At 33.7% G+C, this 26,505-nt stretch overlaps 1 protein-coding gene across 1 annotated transcript in view; it reads left to right on the forward strand.

Moving 5' to 3' along the window:
* LOC138712618 (uncharacterized) overlaps positions 1–24,878 on the forward strand; it is a 512,597-nt gene extending 487,719 nt beyond the window's left edge. The window contains exon 4 of the mRNA XM_069844586.1: positions 13,992–24,878. Within this exon, the coding sequence (XP_069700687.1) occupies positions 13,992–14,255 (264 nt within the window). The 3' untranslated portion in view covers positions 14,256–24,878. The remainder of the gene's footprint in view (positions 1–13,991) is intronic.
* The last annotated feature ends 1,627 nt before the right edge of the window (positions 24,879–26,505 follow it).

The following is a 26,505-nucleotide window of genomic DNA, read 5'->3' on the forward strand; positions in this document are numbered from 1 at the left end:
TACTTTAGGCATTGTTGTAATACACTAAGAAAATGTAACCGTGAAATCCACCACCTCACAGCACCAGAAATTAACTGAGTGATCAGGTCTCGACTCAAGTACCAGTTTATAATGTTTTGAAAGAACAGAATACTTCTGAAATATTTGTGGCAAGACTGATGAGGGCTCTGCAATTGCGAAACTACATGCAGTCCCTAGAGACATGTTTATGATTGGAAACGAAAACAGAGGTAGCTGATGTTTATGAAATTATAATTGCTTCGTGAATCAGCGTTACAACTTACAAGGCACTTCTAAATGACACATCAATGTTTATGTGTGTTAGTCACAGTACAATTTGTTAGTGGTGACAGCTCTTATGGCTTGTGGTGAAACAGCAGACTCCAGTTGCAAAGGTCCACAGATAGGCAATTGCCAGCTCTCCAACTGCGCCGAACATTTGGGTGATGATTAATCTGAAATGGGGCTTTTGTCGAAAATTATTTGATGAAAACTTAATTTCTATCAGTCTTACTAATAAAAACTATATACAGACGTTTAACTGTCTTATACTTATACAATGAGTAGCTCGTTTATGCGTCGTGTGTAAATTCCTTACTAATAATCACTACATACGTCGTGTATAACAGTATGACTGTTACACAGCTACGTAATAGTTTCGTCATTACTTCGTTACGAAAGGTAATAGAATGTCTGAGGTTCTCTATTGCATCCGGTAGAGCGCTCTAGTGTGCCGTGTTAAGTATCGATAGTACAACTGGCTCTAATCGATTACCACACTATATTTTGGTCAAAGAGTACAAGCTACAGCAATATTATTCTAATTATTCTGTGCTCTTTGGTTTGTTCTTCTGTGGTTACAAGGCAGCCATCATCATAAAATGACAGTCGATACGAACAGCTGTTAGAGGGGCGGCCATTTTTTCTCTATATACAACGCTTAAACAAGGGATTTCGTGCATATAACTACTGCAAAGCAATTCCCATTGTATAGTTACAGCCTGTTTATACGTCCATAGCTTATTCACGGTTTATTAGTAACGTTTTCTGACTCAACTCTGCATAAGTCTAGTATAAAAACTATACACGGTTTATTAGTAAGACTGTATGTGTTTTGTGTGAATATTTGTAAATATGTATTTACATTTAAAAAAATCAAAATATGTGTTTTATGTGAAATAAAATTTAAAATATATTCTCAGGTGACCTTGTCCGAAACTTAAGAACAATTACGAGTTTCTATTACAGAGCAAATAAAATATTCATTTACCTAAGAATCCTAACCCTAGTCATGACTGCGTCAGAATGTGTTTTTTATTGGAGGAATGTAGTTGTGCAAATATGACGAGAATACGAATGGTGTAAAGAAACGAGGAGTAGAGAGAGAAAGAGAAGCCGAGGGGTGAAGGTTAGAGCAACCTGCCCACCAAGGTGAGGCGAGGCCCTGCCCCCGTGGCGATGTTTGTCCGCCGCGTGGCCCCGCCCTGTACAGCTCCGAGATGCGGCTTCAGTAGCCGGCCAGAAACATTGAACTTGGCTCACACGTGCACTCGTTTCCAGTGCCAATGATGGCAGCTTACTTACTTATTTCGAAACTGCGCCAAATATGTACTCGTATACGTTCTTCGTATTCCACAGTTCCAAAGTTTCATCCTATTTTCAAATCACTATATTTATTATATCACTACTTGAAAGCGTAAAGAAGTAAATGAAATAAATATTCGTTACATGTATGCACGCATGCATGCATACATAATTACATACATACCAGTGGCGGCTGATTGACTGAGGCAAGTGAGGCCGGGCCTCAGTCACATGGCTTAACTGAAATCAAATTTTGTGTTTTTATATAATGTATTAGTTATTTGAATGAAGCATATATCGCGCATTTGAAAACTTTGATGTATATAGACCTGTTTTGCAGTAAAATTTGTTCCTGAGGCCAGAATTGCTCGTGCCGGGTCTGGCTTGTTATGTATATAGACCTGTTTTGCAGTAAAATTTGTTCCTGAGGCCAGAATCGTTCGTGCCGGGTCTGGCTTAATGCATTCCATGTCCTTTCGCGGGCTTTGAGTTTACGCTTAAAACGTTGTAGCTGAGGCACAATTCGGCTGGCCTGGTCAGGTTTCACTCGTCCCATCCATGGGCCGGCCTCAAGGGTAGAGTGGGGTGGGAATAGCAGTGGTGACTTGTCTTCCTAACTAGGCCATAAATAACAAAATTCCAGCTCTTTGGCAGGCAGAAACCCACTCGAGATTCTCTCCCCTTATGTCTCAGTTTATGACATAAGCGAGGGTGTTCTACTATTGTACTTCGTAGTACAGTAGTGAATGCGGTCTAATGTTGTTATGTATTTCGGGAAAATATAAACAGAAACAAATGCCAGAAATAATGCTGGTGTAGTTAATTCATTGTTAGAGTGTCCTTTTTCGAGAAGAAATAATATTGAAAGAAAGGAAGTTTTAAATAAAGAGAGAGACTACCGAGATACCTACGACATCGCTGATAATTTTTCTGACAGGTATTCTTAAAACGCGAGTTTCTATTGCATCCTGGTATGGGCAACATAAATGGTTATATGGTAATGTGATGCAAAATAAACTTCTCTTGGCCTTGTTTGTTGCTGTCAAAGGAAAAAAAATAAAAAGAAAAGAAAGAAAGGGGAATTTCAACACATAATATGGGTTGCTTCATCACACTGAAACAATCACTGAAACTCAGAGCATAACAGCTTATTTGGTGAGTGAAATTATTATTTTTCATTAATAGTAATAAGAATATAATAATAATAATAATACAGTAATAATGATATTAATAATATAATAACAATAATAATTAATATAAACATTTCCTATCGGAGGCACTTAAACTAGTTGCATCTGGCCTCACCGGGGATTTCGATCACCGGCCGCTACTGATACATGCAGTGTCCCAAGAAAAGAATGAGACGATTGAATATTCCTAAATCTCACAAGGGAAGGGCTTCGGCTCGAACAGGAATTTCGTATCCAAAATTTGTATACAGACCCATCTTTACATCTCTGTAAAGCTCCCAAAAGCATTCGTTTGTGTAATGTGTGGTTTGTCTGTTAGAGCAGTGTACAAGTTGAGGGGTGGGGAGAACACTGCACAAGTTAAGGGGATGGGACAGCTTACCCGTAAGCCTAGCCTAGCCTAGAAGCTAGTGCGAGTGGTAAAATGTCTAAAGTCCATTTAAGAACATTTATTTCCAACGTTCTGTCTGAAAATATTGCAGCTAATCAAAAATGTACACTGTTGTGTGAGTCATTGAATGCGCACAAGGACGCAACCTTAATAAATGAATCATTCCAAGGCTAGGACATGGAATGTATGATCATTCCACCTAAAAAAAACTAAATATATGCAGCCTCTGAATATCTATTTCCTTAGACAATACAAAATATATGCTCGGAGGATAGCAGATTACATAAGGACTCTTGCTGAGAATCCAGAACTCAACTTGGAAAATCGAGTGTTTGTAATGAAAATGCACTCTGTTATTCATAACCAGTTGTCTGCTCCAGTATACCGCCCTATGCTTCAGTATTCCTGGCAGTCAGCTGGTTACGTGAATCCTGAACAAGTCTCGGACTTCAAAAATGTAATTCAGGTGGCATTTGATTTTTCAGCACTGGAGTGTGGTTCAGAAGATTGTTCAGGTGTTGCTTCTGCGTGTTGTGCTTATTGCTCTGCTCCATGCTGTTTCATGCATTTTATAGAGAATCCTCATGAACATTTTTAAAGAAGTGTATTGACCAATACCAACCAAACGGAGAGTTACACAAATTAATGCTTTTACGGTCTTCATCACCATTGTGAGGTAAGCGTCTGTACAAATTTTTAACTAAAAATTCCTGTTCGAGCCGAAACCCTTCCCTTGCCAGATGTAAGACACTGCGCATAATCGGAGACCAGAGCACTGATACACAAGATAACGAATATTGAGTTACTTAAATTGGTTTGTTACTAGCATCGTTCCGAAATTCACTTAAAAAACTGCAAAAAAATATGATAATATGACGTAAATAATAGATAAATATATACATAAATTGTGTAGTCATATCGACATTCCGCACGGAAAGGAAAGCTTTCGTGTCGCTTCAATAGTTCAGACGCTAAGACTTTCGTGTTGTTTAGAAGAATGGGAGTTCAATTCTTAGTCTAGGCCTATACCTACAACGATTTTTTTTGTCTAAATAACTTGAAATAGCTAAATAACGTTAAAATAGAGTTTTACAAAGTCCTGAGATTAAGTGTTAACGATCGCAAATAATACAGAATTACAAATTATAATATTATAAACGTTAATCTAATGAATGCATTAGAAAAATGCATATATATTAAAAACTAACAATTAGAATGAAATTTAAAAAATATTCCTAAGCCACACAGACAAACTTTTCCAAAGGTTTAGAGTCCTTAGACCTATGTCATTTGTTGAGTAATTGTTACAATATTTTATTAGTAGCTTTCCCATATGAGTCAGAAATGCACTCGCACAAAGAACCGTAAATAATTAATATCATGGTGTTATTCTTTGAGATATATCAAACAAACAATTTCTCTCATTTTTGCTTACTTTTCGAGATAAAAATTGTTTTATATGAAACATTTCATAGTATGTGTTGGGAGACCAATTCCCAATATAGTCAGTCAATTTAAGAGGGCAGTGTATTATGATAATAAATGATTGAAAACAATTTTTTTTGTCCTTTAAATGTGCAGAAATTTCATACGAACAAATCTATTATTGTAAAATTCCTTTGCAGAACGAAAAGTTACATTTCTTCGGATGAAATTTCTACACATTTAAACGAGAGAACTAAAATTATTTCAATCAATCATTATCTTAATGCACTGCTCTCTTAAATTGACTGAGCATATTGGAATTTAAATCAATGGCTTTCCCAAAACATGTTATGAAATGTTTCTTATAAAAGAATTTTATTTTTATCTCGAAAAGGAAGAAAAATGAAAATAATAATTAAAATAAAACTTTTTTGTTTGAAATATTTCAAAGAATAACCGCCTGAAATTAATGATATTACCTACTGTTCACCTTGTGTGTTGTTGTTTTTCCTCTAACTGCCATCTTTTCATTCAATCACACATATATTTGCCTCCTAAATCGTTGGTCATCAATGCCATGTGTACAGTATGTAGTATAGAATGGCTGGGTCAGTGGTTGAGAAGAAACTTCCTTTTGAAGGATGCACTGGAAGGAATGGTGAACGGTAGGAGTTCGGTACAGAAGAAGATATCAGATGATAGACAACATTAAGATATATGGATCATATGAGGAGACTAAGAGGAAGGCAGAAAATAGGAAAGACTGGAGAATGCTGGGTTTGCAGTGAAAGACCTGCCCTTGTGCAGAACATTATGAATGAATGAATGTAGTATAGATACGGATAAAAACGAGGATATTTATACATGTGTGTATATGAGTATATAAATATTGTTTCTGGTTCAAACTACCACCTTCAAACATGTAACACTTTATTCTTGAATTTTCATTAAGTAGCTCATTCTTTCCTTTGTTTGTGTTGAAAGTTTTCATTGTTCAGTTAACTCGAGTTCTGAACTTTTTTGTTAAACATTTTATTACAACCCTTGTTCTACTCGCCCCAAGCCGCCAGTCTTGTCGTCTGGAAGCAACAAAAATGTCTAAAATAAGAAACAAAAACGCCAACTCACGATCATCAGTAGCAGCCGGCACGACTTCATCTCTCCGTGCGCTCTTCTTCTGTTTCATTGTATTGTTGAGAGTGCCATCATGACTTTTTGCTGTTCCCAACCCTCCAGTAAGTAGAGAAGAAAATGGATTACAATTCATCGTCTCTTTGTTTCAGCAGATTAATCTCTTTCTCTCACCAATATACATTTTTTTAAAAGACCATACACACATACACACGCGCGCACGCACACACATACTGTGCTCCAACCACGAGAAAGTCTTTGGGGACTGAGACGAAGCAGGGTAATGCTGTGAATGAATGTTGATGTCATAAGATGTCATAAGGTCACACACGTGGGTACTCGTATCTGTATTGGCTAGCTCTCAGAGCACAAACAATAACATTGATACAGACATATTGATACTACCCTAGTTACAAAATTAGATCACAGTTAATCTCCTGGTCTTTTAATCTCTCCACTGGAAATAACATATGCAGGAGAGCGCATGATTTTTAAACTGACGTTATAACGGTAATATTATGTATCTACTTCGCTCCAATAGATGACGCAATAGTAAGCGCGTTCCTTTCACGGTTGATCTCCTGGTTGGAGAACAGTACACACACACACACACACACACACACACATACTCTCTCTCTCTGCTACTATTTAGAATAAAGTTGTAATACTTTTAGTAGGTCTACTTGATATTTACGTCCATTCTGCAACTCTAAAATTCTGTTTATTTTTAATGTAGCCTATAGTTATCGGTGGAGTCTTGTGACAACAATATTGTCGCCGGATGAAATATTATTCAGCATTAGGAGTTGTTCGCCCAACAAATAGAGAGACTCGGTGATGGGTTAGAACTACAATTTTTCTTCCATACTTTAATATTCTCCAATCCAAGTAACGACAACTTTATTTATTTATTTATTTATTTATTTAATAATAACATATACATAAAAACGTTACATTAAAATACCCCGAAAGAGCAAAGCTCGTGTTCGGGGACAGTTCCGTTACATAGATACACATACTTTGTAGACAAAATACTTAAGAAAAAAGCTCACATAAAGATTGTAATAAAATTAGTAAATAATAATACTAATAATAACTGAGTGAAAAAAGAGACGATGTTTAGATTGATGGATTAATATTAAATTATTATTAGTAGTATAATTAGTGCAGGTCATGTTGAGATAGTAACCAAGATAAAATAGAAAAATACACTTAGGATAGAAATAAACTTGTTTTACAATACATGGTACATAATATATATACAGGGAAGTCTGTCATATAAATTTTTTAATTCTGGATCTGAAAATTTCATTGCTTAAAGTAGTCAATTCTGGATGAAATTTTATTATCGAATTATATAGCCGTGGACCATAATTTGTACTGTGTAGTAAAGCAGCAGATGTGAAATATTTAGGTTCAACTAATTTAAGAATTTCATTTCGTCTCGTATTATGAGCATGTGGCTGAGCTACAAATTTCGTTCTATTTTTATGATAGAATTTCATTAAAGAGTATTCATAAATTTGGTCAATTCTAAAAACATTCAATTCAGAATGGATCAAATTTGTTGGATAATCCAGTCGCCTTTTCAAACAAATTTTGATTATACGTTTTTGCAACATAATTAGAGGAAAAAGAGCAGTTTTTGTAATGCCTCCCCATCCAATTATACCATATTGGATAACAGATTCAACTAGAGCCAAATAAACCAAACGTAATACGTGAGTAGGCAAGTAATGGCGAAGGTTTACAAATTTGTAAATTGTTTTACGTATTCTGTTACATAAAAAGGTGATTTGTCTATCCCATTTCAAGTGCTGATCAACAATAATTCCCAGGTATTTCACATCTACTGATTCTTTCAGGCAAGGGCATTTACAGGTTGTAGAGAGTTTACAAAATGAGTTGTGGATTATTAATTTTAAATGAGAAAGTGATTTCAATTTGTTCAATCCAGAGACTGTTAAAGAAAATGGCACCAAAGTAGTTTTAGTTATATTTAGAGATAGCAAATTTGCATCAAGCCAGTTTTTGATAAAATTTATACCTACATTGGCATGTTTATAAGTGTCCTCCCAAGTTAAACCACTGAAAATCACCACCGTATCATCAGCGTAAGAATAACAGGAGCCATTATGTACTTTCAAATCAATGTTTAATAAATCATTAATATATATTAAAAATAGAATAGGACCTAAAATTGTTCCCTGAGGGACACCTATATCAATATTTACATTTTCACTGATATTATCATCAATTTTGGTTACCTGAGTTCTTTTGTTTAAGTATGATTGAAATAACTTATGCGCAATACCCCTGACTCCTATATCAAATAATTTGTCCAGAAGTAAACGATGGTTCACCGTGTCAAAAGCTTTCCTTAAATCTAAGAAAATCCCTAAACATTTAGAACCGTTATCCAACTCCTGCATAATTTTACCAGTGACTTCAATAATTGCGTCATCCGTAGATAATTTATTTCTGAAGCCATACTGATGTTTGGAGAGAATTTCATTTTTCTCTAAGTAATTTACTAATCTGTTTTTTAAACATTTTTCTAATATCTTTGAGAAGCTAGAGAGCAAGGATATAGGTCTATAGTTATTCAGACTTTTTCTTTCCCCTGACTTATGGACCGGTACAACTACAGCATTTTTCAGAGATTCTGGGAAAACTCCTTGGGTGAGACATAGATTGAATACATAAACAAGCGGTTTTAATATATGTTTAATGATAATCTTTAATGTGTTATTTGTAATTTTGTCGATTCCCGGTGAGACATTATTTTTTAAGGATTTAACAATATTATAAATTTCTTCTTCGGTTACTGGTGATAAAAACATGGAGGAAGATGCGTGCTTATTATGGCCACTGCAATAATTTTTCGTGTTAAATGCCGATTTGTTGATGTTCGATGCAATGCTATGTCCTACTTTTGAGAAATATTTATTAAATTCATTAGCTATGTCTTTTTTGTTTTTAAATATTTCTCCCTCTTCATTTAAAATCTCTGATATGATACTATTTTGGTTCACATTTACGTCTGTGGCTTCATTAATAGTTTGCCAAAATTTCCTAGGATTATTTCGATACTTCTGAAATTGAGATTGATAATACTGAGTTTTCATGTTTCTTATAATAAGAGTTAAAGTATTTCTGTATTTTTTGTAATAATTTATTAGATTTATATTATCAGGTTCTTTTCTAATATTTCTGGCTAATTTGTCTCTTATACGGATTGACTTAATGATACCTGTGGTGATCCAGGGTTTTATTTTTCTTAATTTAGAAGATACTTTAAAGTAAGATACATCTGTGCTTATGTCTATATAATTAGATATTAAATTTTGGAATACTTGAAAGCACAATTCAGCATTTTCACAGTTAAGCACGGAATCCCAATTTTCTTTTTCTATAAGCGAAATTAGCTTATTGTAATTTATGTTTCTTTTTATATGGAGAGGATACTGAGATGTATTAGAGTTTTTAATTCCAATTTCGAATAATGCAATAACTGCATAGTGGTCGGTAATAGCACTACACAAAACAGCAGGTACAAATTTCCAGTTACTCTTTGTTTTAAAAAATATGTGATCAAGGCAAGACTTAGAATCAGGCCGAGTGATAGAGTGTAAAAATTTGACAAAACCATATTCGTGTAAGATATTCATGTACCTATTGCCAGTACTGTCTAATTTGTCTTCTAGAATTTGTATGTTAATGTCTCCAACAATGATTTGATTGCTTGTGTCTTTAGAATTAAACAAAAATAGTTCAAAATTGTCTAAAAATTCATTTATACAATTGTTTGGGGATCTATATATCGCCACAATGGAGAATGGAGTATTATTACATATAAAATTAAGATGAATAGAATTACATTGTGGGATATCTACATGTACTATTGTGACATCAATATTATTTTTGCAGTAGACAACTAAACTATCGCATTTATTATATTTATTCGTTTTGACAAACTTTTTATAACCTGGTAAATCATAGCCAGAGTCATGATTTAACCAAGCCTCCGTCAATATAATGAAGTCGAAAGGATTATTAAAATTTTGCATAGTGGCACAGAATTCCAGGAAATGTTTATTTAAGCTGCGTATATTTAAGTGAAATAATTTAAAATCGTGTAAATTGTTACCAATGTAACTGTTGCAAGAGTTAAAGTCTTCCAAAACTGCTGTGCGAGTGTTATTATTAGCGGAATAATAATTTAGCTCATTTATTAGACAATCCATTGTTTAGAAATATTAACATTAAAAAGGATAACAAAAATCAGACAGTAAGACAATTACAATGTAATTAAGTCTTGGAAAGAATTTATCTTATAAGCAGGGCTCGTTTCATCCTTACGAATAAATACCTTGCAATCTCTCGTCCATACAAAACGGTACCCTTTCTGATTAGCTGCCTCTCTTGTTTTGTTTAGTAGGTCACGGGTGGCAATTGTCAAATGTTCACCAGCAGTCAGCCTCCCATCAGGTAGCAAAGGGTTGATCCTTTGTAGCGGAATTCCTGGGCCTTCTGGGTGTTTCCTCGCTTCTAACTTGAATTTCTGGAGCCATGTGTCTCGACTAATTCTTTTGTTGAACCTGACGACAATAGGCTTCGTCTTGCCGGGTTTTGCAGGTAGCCTATGTACAACACTTAAGTCAGCGACAAGCTCCGGTCCTCCGATGACTTCCGAAATATTTTGGACAATCATAGGAACGGATTCTTCCGGAGTTTCCGGAATACCAAACACCAGTAGATTGTCTCTACGCGTGTACTGCTGTAGTTCATTTATTTGTTTCCACAAGAGTTCATTTTCCTTTTTTAGATCATGCACTTGCCCCTGTGTTGTTTTCAGATCTTCTTTCGTCTTACACAGCTCTTCGCTAAATGCATCAAACTTGTTTGACATGAACTGAACTGATTGCTGTAATGCACTTATCTCCAATTGTATACTTGATTTAAACTCATCAAACATTTGTTTTAGAGTAGATATTACTTTGCTGTCTCCACTCACTTCATTTCCGCTTTCACTTTCCACTTTACGGTTATTTTTTGGTCCCCCCATTGTAAAAGATTTCGCTGGAATACTGGGAGCAGCACAAGAAAACACGTCCACTCTCAACTACGGTCTGACCGGAACTGAACTGTTTTCATTCTTTCAACAACTAGACAGTAACTTCTCTTATCGCTTGCCCACTATAGAGACCAGGTGAGTTTCTTTGTGATTTCAGATAACAGAGCGAATGTTATGAAGAAGTTGGAAAAGCGGCGGAAGTCACCATGTAGAAAGATAATCTTGATGTAGGCGAAAATCATTTCCATTTTAGTCGTTTCAACGACTGAAAACAAGACGTAGGCTACGGTACAGTATAAGCAGATAGAACGAAACTCTTGAGTCATGGACCATAAAAACTACACTTTCAGTACGAGGAGTGGATGTTTTTACTCTTAAATTTCTCCAACGCCGGGGTTGCAATCCCAGTCACGGATGTTAGATGCCTTTATAGAAGACAGTGTATTTTGGTTTTTTGCTTTTCTAACGCGTAATGACGCGACTTATTAATCTCCTAGGAGTATTTTGAACTTACGAGTATATTAGGACGTTGGCATTTGAAGAGTCCACTGCAAGAATGATGGATGTCATTTGGAATACATTTTTCAGGAGAAGCAATTGAAAGTTTGAAATGCTTAGCACTCAAAGCTTAACTGTGATTTTCCAATCATTACTGGACAGCGACTATCAGTGTTAATGCCATATAACTCCGTATGTACATTCTATATGTCTTAAGCTATGATTGACAGTCTTGGTTTATTTTCGACAAGAAAGTGACAGCCATCATTCTTGCAGTGGACTCTTCATTTGTAACTGTTGCTCCAAGGTATTTGAATTTTTTCCACTTCTGCAAAGGATAATTTCCTATTTTTATATTTTAATTTCGTATTATGTTCCCGTCACGAGACATAAACATATACATCACATGAGCGCTTCACGTCCACAATAAAAAAGAAAAGTTTAACGCTCAGCAAAATCAATGAATATGTATCATGTGTGTTGGAAGATATCCTTTCATATCAAGGGGTAGTGAAATAGTGCCGGGGTTTTAGGTGTGGAAGGAAGATATGGATAATACCCAAGGAATATAGATCGACCACACACTGTTTTCTCGAGAAAATGTTGTTCATATCAATAATTTAATAGTCTATTAAACACTAAACGTATTTCTGAAATAGCACGCATTTTTCAGACAGCATAGTTTGAAGTATTCTACATTGTTATATTTTGGTTCTCCATGAAGTTTTTGCCCGATGGTGCCAAGAATGCTGAACCGGATTAAAGGCGTGCAAGAGTGCTACGAAGTCGACTTGGCTTGCTGAGGCGGGATCTAGAAAGTTTTCTTGCTTGGTGTGTCATGAAACATAGGTGTAGTGAAATTGAGAAGTTCTAGCTATGTTGTTCTTATATCCTCATCTTGACAATTTTCTCCAACCCTTGCCACGACATATTAAGCACTTCCTTGCTTGGTTTGTGACTCTGCATTGGAGGTTTTTTCAGCGCCCACTTCCCGTTGGCATTAGTGACGCTTAGTGGTTTGTGCTACTAAAATTGGCGGATGTAAGTAAATATTTTTTTACCCGTCATCAGAGGTAAGGGGTCAGAGTTGTTAGGAGGCTAGGGTCATGGAAATACGAGAGACATGAGTTACATAATCAACGAGAATCTACTCCCGAAGATTGGTGTTGTCTCGTCAAATCCAAGTTAAGAAGGAACGATTACTTCTGTGGTTATAGACATGAGGGACAGTTCGATAGCCTAAACTTACTTTTTATTCTCAGGTCTCCCTAATAGCGAGATTTTCATTAGTCATGGGTAGGCCTGTCATTCGTTGGCAAAATGTAACTGTCGTTCGATAATCTTATTTCGGTTTGTATTTCCTTCTAATCTTCTTTCAAAGCCAAATTGATACATTGTAATGTTAATGTTCTGAGTTCAACACATCTATACTAATAATAAATCTGTAGCCGAAATTTTTCTGGTAATTTTCGATTTTCCAAAAATAATTGGTCTTAACATATATAATTAACCACCCTGAAACCGAAAATCGCTTTTTTGAAATTTTTGTTTGTATGTCTGTATGTTTGTTACCTTTTCACGCCATAATGGCTGAACCGATTTATATGAAAATTGGAATATAAATTAAGTTCGTTGTAACTTAGATTTTAGGCTATATGGCATTCAAAATACTTTATTTAAAAGGGGGGTTATAAGGGGGCCTGAATTAAATAAATCGAAATATCTCGCTTATTATTGATTTTTGTGAAAAAGTTACATAACAAAGGTTTCTTTAAAAATGATTTCCGATAAGTTTTATTCTTTACAAAATGTTGATAGGACTGATATTTAATGAGATAAATGAGTTTTAAAATTAAAATAACGCCATCTAAGACGGTGCAATGAATTAAGAACAAATGACTTCGTCTATAAGGGGCCTTGGACAACAACAATCGAAACAGGGGCCTTGGACATCAACAATCGAAAGCTATTAAACATAGCCTACAGAGAATGTTTCCGTGTTTGTATGAAGCAAAATCAGAAGCTAAATTAACCGATTTGTATAATTAATTATTATTTCACCATTGGAAAGTGTAGTTTCTCTAGATGGACATAATGCTATAATGTTATTACAGTAACGTCTGAGTAAATCGAGGACAGGAAAGATTAAAATAGCTTCTTATGCACAGAAAATTTGATAGGCTATTTTGTACATTCGTTTTCTGTATTTCTTAAAATAATATTTATACACTCATTTTAATCTCAGAGAATTAACGAACAACGAGAGTGTATTGATTTAGTACGCAGTAATAGTACGTTAGCTTAGCAATCCATTATTTTATAATTCAAATTTTAACTATGCTCAATCGAATCGTGTTAAAATACATAAAATATATATGCAATAAATGCAATGCAAAAAAAAAAAATGGGTAATGAGCCAAACAGATTATGTTGCGCTGTTGTAAAAGTTGTTCCCTGGATCAAACGTCCTATTTTAATTATGTAATTACTTTATATTTATTTCTAACAGGTGCAGCGGAGCGCACGGTTACGGCTAGTATGAGAAATAAAATAAAATAATCTGGTTCAGTAGAAACAATTAAGTCCACCCTTCGGGTAAAACATTACTCTCTTCGTGACTTTGACACTAGAACATTAACAAACGTATAAAAGATGGGTTGCAATATGTCTGACATTGGTTATCTTCTCTTTCCAGAATTTCCGTGAGCAACGGATCGACGGCTCGTCACTGCCTCTGCTTACCGAAGAACATCTGACGACAACGATGGGTATGAAGCTGGGGCCGGCACTCAAGCTACGTGCGACTTTATCCCGACGCCTGGGTCAGTGTGTCATCTGCATGCACTGCGTCCATTGCCACAGCGCTCCCAGCTCGCTCGCCGCCATTGTGTCGCCTGCACAGACGCCCCCTTCAGTACTGAACACTGCAATCGGGAGACCAAACAGCACTGGGAACTGAACTAAGCATTCCTCTTGTCCGGTGTCCTATAGAATCGTTTGCACAAACCTCAGATTGTGCAGTTTATTGGTGCTGTAATGTCAACCTTCGATTTGACTCCATTTTGTGAGTAGCTGTTTCCATTTTGTTTAAATATGACTGATGCCTGATCAGCAAAACTGTGTCTTAGTAACTACATCAGGGAATCACACATAATATGTGATATTACCTTCCACTTTATTATGCATTAGATCTCGTTTCTTAAGGCGTGAATTTAATGTCTGATACAAACACTGAGTGACTTCAGTGTCCAGGAACAGCATTAAAGTATGTCCGGCTTCAATTCTTAGGATGTTTATCAATTTTCAGTCATACTAGAAACTGTATGAATTAATATTTCGTGTGAACTTCATCAGTAATTTCAAGAAAATGCTGAAATAGTACACTCTCAGCATATCACTATCAGCTAATATAATTCAGGATTCAAAAATAATGTAGATGTCTATAGCATAATCATGAATAAATAAAATTATGAGCCACAAACTGTCTTATTGCAAATGTCAGCAGAATGGTAGTGTGTAACCTACTCCTTTGCTGTCTTATTGCAAATGTCAGCAGAGTGGTAGTGTGTAACCTACTCCTTTGCTGTCTTATTGCAAATGTCAGCAGAGTGGTAGTGTGTAACCTACTCCTTTGCTGTCTTATTGCAAATGTCAGCAGAATGGTGGTGTGTAACCTACTCTTTTGCTGTCTTATTGCAAATGTCAGCAGAGTGGTAGTGTGTAACCTACTCCTTTCCTGTCTTATTGCAAATGTCAGCAGAGTGGTAATGTGTAACCTACTCCTTTGCTGTCTTATTGCAAATGTCAGCAGAGTGGTAGTGTGTAACCTACTCCTTTGCTGTCTTATTGCAAATGTCAGCAGAGTGGTAGTGTGTAACCTACTCCTTTGCTGTCTTATTGCAAATGTCAGCAGAATGGTGGTGTGTAACCTACTCCTTTGCTATCTTATTGCAAATGTCAGCAGAATGGTGGTGTGTAACCTACTCCTTTGCTGTCTTATTGCAAATGTCAGCAGAATAGTAGTGTGTAACCTACTCCTTTGCTGCCTTATTGCAAATGTCAGCAGAGTGGTAGTGTGTAACCTACTCCTTTGCTGTCTTATTGCAAATGTCAGCAGAATGGTGGTTTGTAACCTACTCCTTTGCTGTCTTATTGCAAATGTCAGCAGAATGGTAGTGTGTAACCTACTCCTTTACTACTTGTTAAATTTGATTGATTTCAACGCGTCACTTCTATAACCAATTAAATGATGTAAGAAATGAAATGGGTTATGTTAACTTATTTATTTTAAAACGTATGTTTATTTATTTGTTGAAAGAAGATGAATCAGGACTGGACATAATTCCGAAGTTTTCATCAAGCAAAGTGGATTATCAATCAACAACGCTATAGACTGTTGGTCTGTGTTAAATGATTACAAAAATGGACTGGAAATATACAGTTAGGACAATAACAATTTCTACTACTGTTTTTCTGAAATTGCTCAACAGAGATTTGAGACCTATTACAAGTGACTACAGTAATTTAAAACAATGTAAATATAATTAAATAAAGGCCAAACAGTGATCTCTGATCTAAGTGCAATATTGTACATTTATGCTATCTGTAACATATTCCGGACCCTTGTTGTTTGTTTACGCGTATAATGAAATTTAGTTTTTTGTTTGTTATGTATACATGCGTCATTTCAGTGATCTTAAATGTGTACAGAATGTTTCTAAGTTCATTTTCTCACTTCATTTCCCGACTTCTGACTGATAGTACATTTTTATGGTTATAACATATTTTATGAAAAGTTGCACATCTTTGAAGTAAAATTACGAAACTCGCAATAATATTATTATTCAATGTCTTCTTCAGTATTCCCAAATAATAATTTAGATAAATGTATGTACAGAGGTGTGAAAATTATTAGAATAATCTTAATTTTAAAGGTTTTTTAATAGTTCCTTCACAAATATTAATTGAATTGATGAATATTGGTATATATTACTATACTGATGTAGGATATATTTACTACTAACAATGCCGGAAAGCATTGTTGTACATTGGTATTTTTCTTATTTTACAATTGTTATGGGAATTCAGAAATTATTATATTATGTTGGCGGAATTGGAAACATAAAAAATTATATGCACAAAACAGATGTATACGTTCATTTGAACCTTCACAACAATGTAAAAGCAAAGAACAATTTGTTTAAAGCATTTTTAATTGATTTTTTATGTTTCCAATTCCGCCAACATAATATAATAATTTTTGAATTCCCATAACAATTGTAAAATAAGAAAAATACCCATGTACAACAATGCTTTCCGGCATTTTTAGTAGTAAATATATCCTACATCAGTATAGTAATATTATATACCAATATTCATCAGTTCAATGAATATTTGTGAAGGAACTATTAAAAAACCTTTAAAATTAAGATTATTCTAATAATTTTCACACCTCTGTAAGACGTAATAATTTTAGAGTTGATTAATGATTAAAAGAATGTGCCAATAAGAAATGATAACGCTTTAATCTAACAATTTAAATGAAATATTAAGAATGATTAGTTTGAGAAGTTAAAATAGCCCTATAAAACTTAAATTTAAAATGTTAATTTTAAGACATGAATTCTTACCAATTAAACATTTCTTCCACTCAGTTCGCACTGTCATCACTTTTATTTAGATTTAAGAGGTAATCCCCATGTCACATTAAACTATGAATGTAGTTAACAAAATCTATGTTTTACTTTCAAACAAGGATGAGTAATTCTTATGGGAGACCGTTTCTTCGTTTTCTGTTAATGGTAACAAGACATTTGGCATGATAATTATTATTGTTCATGTGATGTTCTATGTAGGTCTAATATTTTACTGCATTTACTCACTGCGTATATGCTTCCTAAAGGTTATTTTTTCATTTGAAGAGAATATATTTGAAAACTTCTACATCTTTACATATTTAACAACAAAAGATATCAGTATAGAAACCAAACGAAATTATTGACCTTGTGTAGTATGTGTTGCTGAATACTTAATTACGTTTTAATTGAAATTAATTCCTACATTAATTGCTAAACATTATAACCATAGTAAATCAATGTTGTGGTAATATTTACAAAGAGCAAAATGTTTCACTTCATTATATACGAAATGACTCGCAGTTGCGTATTGTGAATTTATTTCCACTCAACAATAGGATTTTATTCTTCCAACAATAATTCCTTTCTACAATTCGCCTTAAACGCTCTCGTCAACAATTGGATTTTCACTCAACACAGTATTCGTTATAGTACTCCACCGACGACAATGACAATTTACTTGGACTAGTACGAACAACAATGAACTGTTAATCTTAACTAATATTTACAAAGTACTATTTACAAATCAGAACTATCAGTTCACAGTTCTTCTAGCTCAGTCACTCGAGTTCACAGTATCTCGAACCACAGACCTTCAGAGACAGTCCACTATACTCGATCTCAGGTCCCTCCAACTGCGGTCCACTACACTCGAACTCAGGCCTTCGGATGCTGATACAGTTGCGGACGCACACTCGAGTCGAACTCCGGTACACAAGACTGGCTTGCTTGCTCTGGCTTACTCACTGACTGAATAACTGAAAACTCTCTCGAGTTCGCTGGCGTTTCTTCTTTTATAGCAAAATCATAGTTGCGAGAAATTTCTACAGGTGTGTAGAGAATTATCTGGATATCTCCACTTCGACGCATTTCTGGAATAGTCGGGAAGGTCCGTTCCCCATTCACTGCGTTAAGTAGCAGCTGCGCGCGCAGCCTCCCCTCGCGTGTAGGCCCCTTTCCCCACTACTCTCCGCCGCGCGCCGTCCCTCCGTGCTCCGCGCGATCTGCTTTCTTGCGGGACGCTGGTCGTGAGTTCGAATCTCACGTCGCTGTCACAGTATATTTTTCTGACAAAAACTCATAAAGTTGCAAAAAAGAAGGGAAGGGCAGTAGAAAGTAAAATTGATTATTGAAACCCTTTAAAGCATTTCACACGTACTATGAAATTAGACGTGACACTGAAAAGATTTTCACTGGATTCGAAAAAAATGAGCAAAGGTGGAATACGGACCTGTTCTTTTGTTCTGAGTTGTCAAATTCATCGACGATACAAGCTCAATGACTAAAACTGAATTTTGAGATTACGCTTGGCGTTGGGAATCCCGGAATGTCAGTGGGGTTCTTCAATTGAGTTTGCTGAAAAACTTTTTTTTCTGTCCTTATAACATCAGGAAAGCGCTGTCTAGCAGTAATTATAGATATATTAACGGAAGAGGGATAACTCGTGCAAAGTTAGAAAAATATGAACATTTTTATGAGATATGATACATCTGTTGGTTTGAATTGCTTTCTTCACATCGAGAATCGTGGAAATACTTGTTCCCATACGGTTCAGAACATGAAATTTCATATCTTCCTATCACGTGCGTAAAATTCAAATTTATCAGTTATAGAAACCAGCAGCAAGATTCCTCAGACTGATAAAGAGCAGAGTAGTTATGGGAATCCGTAAAATGTGTATTTGGAACAGAAAAGAAATGTGGACTACTGACATTTGTACTACTTATGGACACAAGACGCAGCCACCATTGAATATCATTCTTTGCTAATTCTTAGTAATACGTTTGTAAAAAATGTCGATAATGAGACTTGGATTTAATTGAGAATCTGTTGAGAATTTGAATTAATTAATTATTAAATCAAAGGGAGAAAATAAACTTGAAACATAAAGCATAATATGAAACGACACACGAAACGTATAGATAACTGGTCATGTTGATATGAGGGAACATGTTTTCATAAGCCAAATCGCCAAAAGTAATATTTAAAATAAATGAAAATTGAAACTCGTTTTAATAATAATATTAAAATGACATACGAAATATTTAATAATAACTTATTAATGCAGTTAATTTTTAACACAGTACTTCCACCTCCTGAAATTAAAAATTTAATTTTAGCAATAATATTAACAACACGGCGGACATTGCCCTATTTTCTGAATGTACTGCATTTGGGTAACTATACAATTTTTTCCATAGCTATTTTCGCCATGGGAATTCTTCAAAATAAATTCAAGATTACTTCAAAATCTAAAATTCGAACACTAGTGAATAATACCCCACCTTTTTTCTGTAGCCTTCATTGAAGTTAAATTACATATCCTTTTAAGTTTTGAAGCACCGAAGCATGAAATGTACTTTCGCATACATTTTACATTACTGCAAATCCTACATTATACACAAGACAATCTATTCCGAAATAAGTAAGTGGTAGCATCTTTATCTCGAGAACGTTCGTGTTTCATTCAAAATTGTGAAATTTGTAAACGTTAACACTCAGGTTATCAGTTGATTAAGATTGAAAATAAAATTATTAATAATTTATTTTAATTGAATATGTACGTACTTAAAATAAGTATGGAAGGTGTCTGAAAACTATGATCCATGAACAAAATTCTCTCGATCGCAGAATTTCAATGGCCAAAAAGATAGATAAACTGTTGACCTTTCAAATCACAATTAGTTAATGGATTCTGACTTAAGGTACGACTCCCACTTAATCACTTGTATATTTAAAAAAATTGTGACACACAATACATTGTCAAAAACTAAGCCAACTACAGTGAAATAAATCAGTTATGTTGAAAATGTGTCCTGTAACAATAGAAAGTCATTGTCAGTGTAGCGATTGTTTTCAACTAAATTTCTCTTGCAATCACGATAGAGTAATGATATTTTTTTTCAATTGCAAGACTTAAGTTACTGCAGGACTAAAACATTACTATACTTATACTCATTGTTGAAAAAGTTGTGCATTTTATTATAGTAAATACTCGCTTGTTACTTTTATAGAAAGTCAGAATTATGTTCTGAGAAGTTCAGGATCTAGTGTGAGAAATAAGATTTAATTTAAAAAAGAATCACGTCAGTAAGTTGAACAGTTTTAGAGCTATATCACTGTTTAAATTCCAGCAAATAAGAGATGAAGTGTAAGCTCACCTAGGCTACCTAAATCTGCACAGCTGCACTAAAATGTTTATTTTTCGGGAACTATTATTTTATCAGATTTACAAATACCATCTTAAATATGATAATAATTAAAAGTCAGTAGCATTTCTAATACAATTTTAAATGTAAAGAATTAGAGTACATACTCACATCAAATTTAAAAAAATGACAAAATTGACCTTTTATGTCATTGCAAATGTCGACTCGTCTATACTAATAATAAATCTGTAGCCGAAATTTTTCTGGTAATTTTCGATTTTCCAAAAATAATTGGTCCTAACATATATAATTAACCGCCCTGAAACCGAAAATCGCTTTTTTGACATTTTTGTTTGTATGTCTGTCTGTCTGTCTGGATGTTTGTTACCTTTTCACGCGATAATGGCTGAACCGATTTATATGAAAATTGGAATATAAATTAAGTTCGTTGTAACTTAGAATTTAGGCTATATGGCATTCAAAATGTTTTATTTAAAATGGGGGGTTATAAGGGGGCTTGAATTAAATAAATCGAAAAATCTCCCTTATTATTAATTTTCATGAAAAATATTACATATCAAAAGTTTCTTTAAAAATAATTTCCGATAAGTTTTATTCTATGCTAAATTTTGATAGGACTGATATTTAATGAGATAAATGAGTTTTAAAATTAAAATAAGTGCCATCTAAGGCGGTGTAATGAGATAAAAAACAAATGACTTCGTCTATAAGGGGCCTTGGACAGCAACAATCGAAAGCTATGAAAGATAGCCTTCAGAGAATGTTTCTGTGTTTGTATGAAGTAATATCGGAAGCTAAATTAACCGATTTGTATAATTAATTATTAATTCACCATTGGAAAGTGTAGTTTCTCTAGATGTACATAATGCTATAATGTTATTACAGTAACTTCTGAGTGAATCGAGGACAGGTAAGATTAAAATAGCTTCTTAGGCTATTCTGTACATTCGTTTCCTGTATTTCCTAAAATAATTTTTATGATCAAATGAGTGGTCTGTGGATCAAAATGATCGCATTTTAATTTGTTTAATACAATTTAAATTAAGTAACATAATAAACGATTTATCCTTCTATCAAACACGAATGTTCCCTGGATCAAATGTCCTATTTTAATTATGTAATTACTTTATATTTATTTCTAACGGGTGCAGCGGAGCGCACGGGTACGGCTAGTATCTTAATAATTCTGTTTGATCTCCCAGTTTTTCCAAATATAATAGTGTAGATAACTCCTGAAGACGAGATTTTTACAGTTTCTAGTTGCATATACCGTCGCTTGAATCGCTAATTACACTAAACAGCATGTCCAAGTTATGCACAACTTCCAATTTCATAAATGACAATTTCGTTAAATTTGGTGAAATCACATATGTTTTTCAACCAATAGACTAAATTGCACAAAGGCAATCTTGTTTTACTACATTTTCTGAATATTTTAGTTTTACAAGTAAAAAAATTGTATTACATAAAAAGTGGTCAGTGAACATGAATTTCTTGTAAGATATATAATGTACTATCGTTCAGAAAATAATCTACATTACGCCTTGCCAATCACGTATCCCTCAGTCCTATATGCTGAAGTTTCTCGCAAGTCACAATCATTGATAAGATAGAGATTATTCTGAACACAAAAATTCAGTCTACGTCACTGAAATGCCTCATTTTATAAGAGTGGTGGTAATTGTTCAACTTACGAAAACAGATGTAAATGATCGTATTCTTACGAGACAGAAAAACGCTATGTTTTATACAATGACTACTACTAATGAAGTACTTATTGGTTTTGGCCATTTGCAAGAAAATCACCACAAATTATTTAATTGAATTGTCACATCTTTTTTAAAATACAATTTTAATGTACAACTTAAAATGATGACTATGCACTTCATATATTGTAATTCGTTATTTCACGTTAGAAAAGAATGAATAGAAAAGCATGTTGCCAGATTTATCCTTTCTTAGTCATGAAAAATAGATTTAAGCTGTCATTATAACTAATATGTTTGGGAAACTTTTTTTTTTGCAGTGATTACTGAGATGCGCTGAAAATTATAAATATTATAATGTACTGCTAGTTTGTTTTAGGGAATTAACTAAAGCCATTACAATCTATCCTACTACGGAAAGCATAAAATTTATTAGCAGTGTTAATAACGATAACGCATATAGAATGAAAACACTTGTTCCCTAGTCTAATGAAAGTTTCTTTATAAAATTTCAATAAATGTACTTATTTGTTCATAGAATTAAGTTTATGAAGTTTTTGTATGATACACTTTATCATTCCAAATAATGTGGGTACAATGAAATGCCAGTAATGGTAAGGTATTCTGGAGAGCAAATAAATTATTTAATTATAATAAAATTATTCTTAAATAAAATGAAATTTAAATTTTTTTAACTGCCTCGCATTGGAGGTAACCCAGAAGGACTCAGTATACTCTCCTACATGAATTTTACAGTATTAAATGTTTTGCATAAATTTTGTCGAAAAAAATTAAATATGTTAAGTAAAATCTTTACAATTCTTTTCCTGTAAAAATAGTTTTCTGTTCCAGTAATGGCAATCACTGTACCAACACTTTCTGTATTATGTCTCCAACTGCTGTGATAGTGTCGAATGAAACTGCATTCTTGACTGCGTGCCTTATCAAGCCAATAATGTTATAAAATTGTCATGTGATTGATTTGTGTATAGAAATATGATAATTGCTCATTTGATACTTACGATATATTTTTAACAATCTATGGAATAGTGTTACAATCTACAGGATGCTCAAAAACATTAGCCCTTATTTAAGAATCACTGTGTTGTAACAAAAATATAGTGCTACAGTTCCTCAAATTTATTCTAAGAAAGTTTGGATTTAAGTTAAGATCGATGTAGACGTTACTAAATATGCCGCATCTCTTACAGATCAAACAGTAATGCTGCTATAGTTGATTAAGTATAATAACATTGATGATGACGATTTTTGGGTAGTTCTGACGGCTGAACCAATGATTATGTTGATAGTAGGTCTTATGGGGTTTTAGGTTGTTACATTTATATGGTAATTATTTATTTACTCGTTTATTTTGTTTGAACCTGCTTAATCAGTCAGTATTCTAATGGCAGTTCACATATCGATATAGAATTCATGAATACACCATTGAATGGAATTTTTTATTATTTCCACTCGGAAGGCTTGGGGAATTTATTTTCACAATTCCATGTATCTCAAACAAGTTCATTTATCTTGCCCATCGTCTGCATTTCTTTATTATACTCTAACAAGTTTTTATTTCGTCGTTAGATTTCTATTAGGTTCAACTATTTCTAAAACCAAAATTTTGCTAATTTAATTTACACAATACAAAAGAAACTAATGCTGTTCTTATTCATTAAGTATATTACAACTTATTCTTTAAATTCGTTATTTATTTTACATCTTAAGCATCGTTTTTATGTTTATTTTGAAACATGTTTTTTTCTTAGAAAATACTTTATCCATCGCCACGTTCCATTGAATTGCTAGCATAAGAAATACTTTTTAAATTGAATTTTACACTAAATTCTGTTAGGTATTGACTTCGTTTATTGATATGCAATAATTTATTTTAATGGCAGATGCACCAATACGTACGATTATACATTTTCATTGTGCCTTGCATACCGGCATACCGAAGCTTTTAAAATTGTATATTTTATGTCATTGCTTATTGATTTTTTTTAATTCCTTCAAAAATATTCTAGTATTATATTTCATGTAGTTAAAATTATAAATCAAAACACCTTAGCCACTGTGTTATACTTGCGTAGGGATATAGAACAATCAATATCGCTAGATAAGGAGGCTATCTACCAATCAGTTCATCAGTCACATCCTGTGACGTATGTATTTCGTTTTCTGCAGTGATTAATTAACGAATCTTTTTCACAGTTCACTTAATCACCAATCGGCATAAAATTATGGGCAAGTCTGATCCATCTTAGTAGAAGCGACCTGAATAACCCCATGTTTTAACACGCACTGCTTCTAAAAATATATTCATCGGATTCGAAGTATTGTATGTCTGTCTGTTATTTCCTTGTACAGTCTACAAAATGTGTCAATTTTGTTTTCCTTTCTTTTCTGTTGTAAGGTGAAGTCACGTTTGGTACTTAATTGTATTAAAGACTAAGCAAACAAGTGCTAGATGTAAATAAAATTGTTACATGAAAATATTTTTTATTCGGCGTTTATGTAATTAATTTTATGAAATGACTTTGACTTTTAAGTTTTAATAAGTTTATGTAATAACTGAACTTAATTTTTATGTTAATAAATAGTTTTGTTTGTCGTGCTTAATGTGAAAGACGGATTATAAAACTGACATCTTATAAATATTAATAGAGAAGAGTGTGCCTTTAGACGAGAATATTTCTTTTGTATTATGTTTGTGTTGTAGGTACATTACTGTACAGTATGAAAGGAATGAGGTGGTATACTGTTTTAGAGTATATAATATGATGTGGTGTAATGTATTTTTTGTTAGGATATTGTTCACAAATAAATCATAACAATTGTTCAAATATGTTATTGTACATAATTTGCCAAGCTCCCTTACATACAGTACATTGGGTGCAATTAATATTGCATTAAGATGTAAGTTTTGGATATAGACCTACCGGCGGTGCGCAAAATTATCATATTTTACGGACCATAAAACGCAGACCGTTTGTTTATTGTGTGTAGAGACATGCAACAGTAAACGCGGTACCTGCGGTAAATTTATGTACAAAATCACCTGTATAGTAATGGTGCTCATACAGTGCAGTGTATACTGCAAAGAAATATTTACCAATCTCTCTCGACTATGTCAAAATTGAATTCCTCTTTGCAGATGCCCCGACCTTAGTGTGGAAATTGTCGGTCTAGATTCTTCACATATAGGGAGGAATTGAAACTCAATCAGTCTTCATTCAATGGAGTAAATAATTTCAATAGCGATTCTAATATGTTTCTGATACCTTGATATTCCTGGAAGTGTACCAGTAAAGATTTTTGAAACCTTAGAACTTTCGTTTCACGACATAGTTTAAATGTACAAAAATTATAAAACCCTGAATCTCACAAGAAACTGGATAAAATATATATTGATATTTCTAGCAACTTTACAGTGATAAGATTGAAATGTATAAGCACATGTTGTTGAGAATTCGTCGATACACAGAGTTTAAAACAATTTTGCTCTCACAAAATTCTTTACCCAGTATTTATCACATACAAGTATTTATGTCCAACAAGATGCTATGTATTAAAAAGTGAAACAAGCAACGTTATTCTCTTATCTATCGTATTACAAAAGCGCCAGTGACTGTCTGAAAAACGCCAACATCAATATAGCCTTTTTGAAGTACCACAGTCAAAGATGTGGAAAATAATAGAAATGTACATTTGGTAACATAGCTGCGGAAATGGACTAATTTTATTCACACATTCATTAGTATGTTGAATATGACATATTGTATAGTTGAAAAATAAGTATTCGACAGACATAGATACGTCATCTTCTAAAATATAGATTGCTCGCTCATTGGATAAAAATTGTGAATTAGTTTAAGTTGTTTACATAACGATTTAATTATTAATGTCAACCTACAGTCATTGTTCGCTTTTATTAGTCAAAATTTGTATATCTGTTCAACATTTTAACATAGATTCTTTCAAAATTTTGGAAGTGACAGCAAGTGATTTCCTTCTTTTCTTGTACATAGTAATTCGAAATTTAATGGCTATCGAATTCAACAAAGTATTTTTATCACATTTAACTCCTATCGTATTGTATGTATGTATGTATGTATGTATGTATGTATGTATGTATGTATGTATGTATGTATGCATGCATGTATTCACACTGCATAATAATAATAATAATAATAATAATAATAATAATACAAGGAGCATCCTAAAATTAAATGAAGCACGGTCACTTAAAATGACATTTAAAGTAAATCTAATTTGTACCTTAACCCTGAGTTCGAAATAAAACCCACGAGTATGATATGTTAATACCTGCACAAGTACCTTTCAGCACTACACTCATTTCGCTGTCAACACACACACTGCACTGGAACTGCGATTCTATCCTCATTTCACTAACACTTCAAAAGCATTTCACTGTTCAAATACTTTGTACTGCCACTATAAATTGTAAAACT

The sequence above is a fragment of the Periplaneta americana genome, chromosome 13, assembly GCF_040183065.1.
Source record: "Periplaneta americana isolate PAMFEO1 chromosome 13, P.americana_PAMFEO1_priV1, whole genome shotgun sequence".
NCBI lineage: Eukaryota > Metazoa > Arthropoda > Insecta > Blattodea > Blattidae > Periplaneta > Periplaneta americana.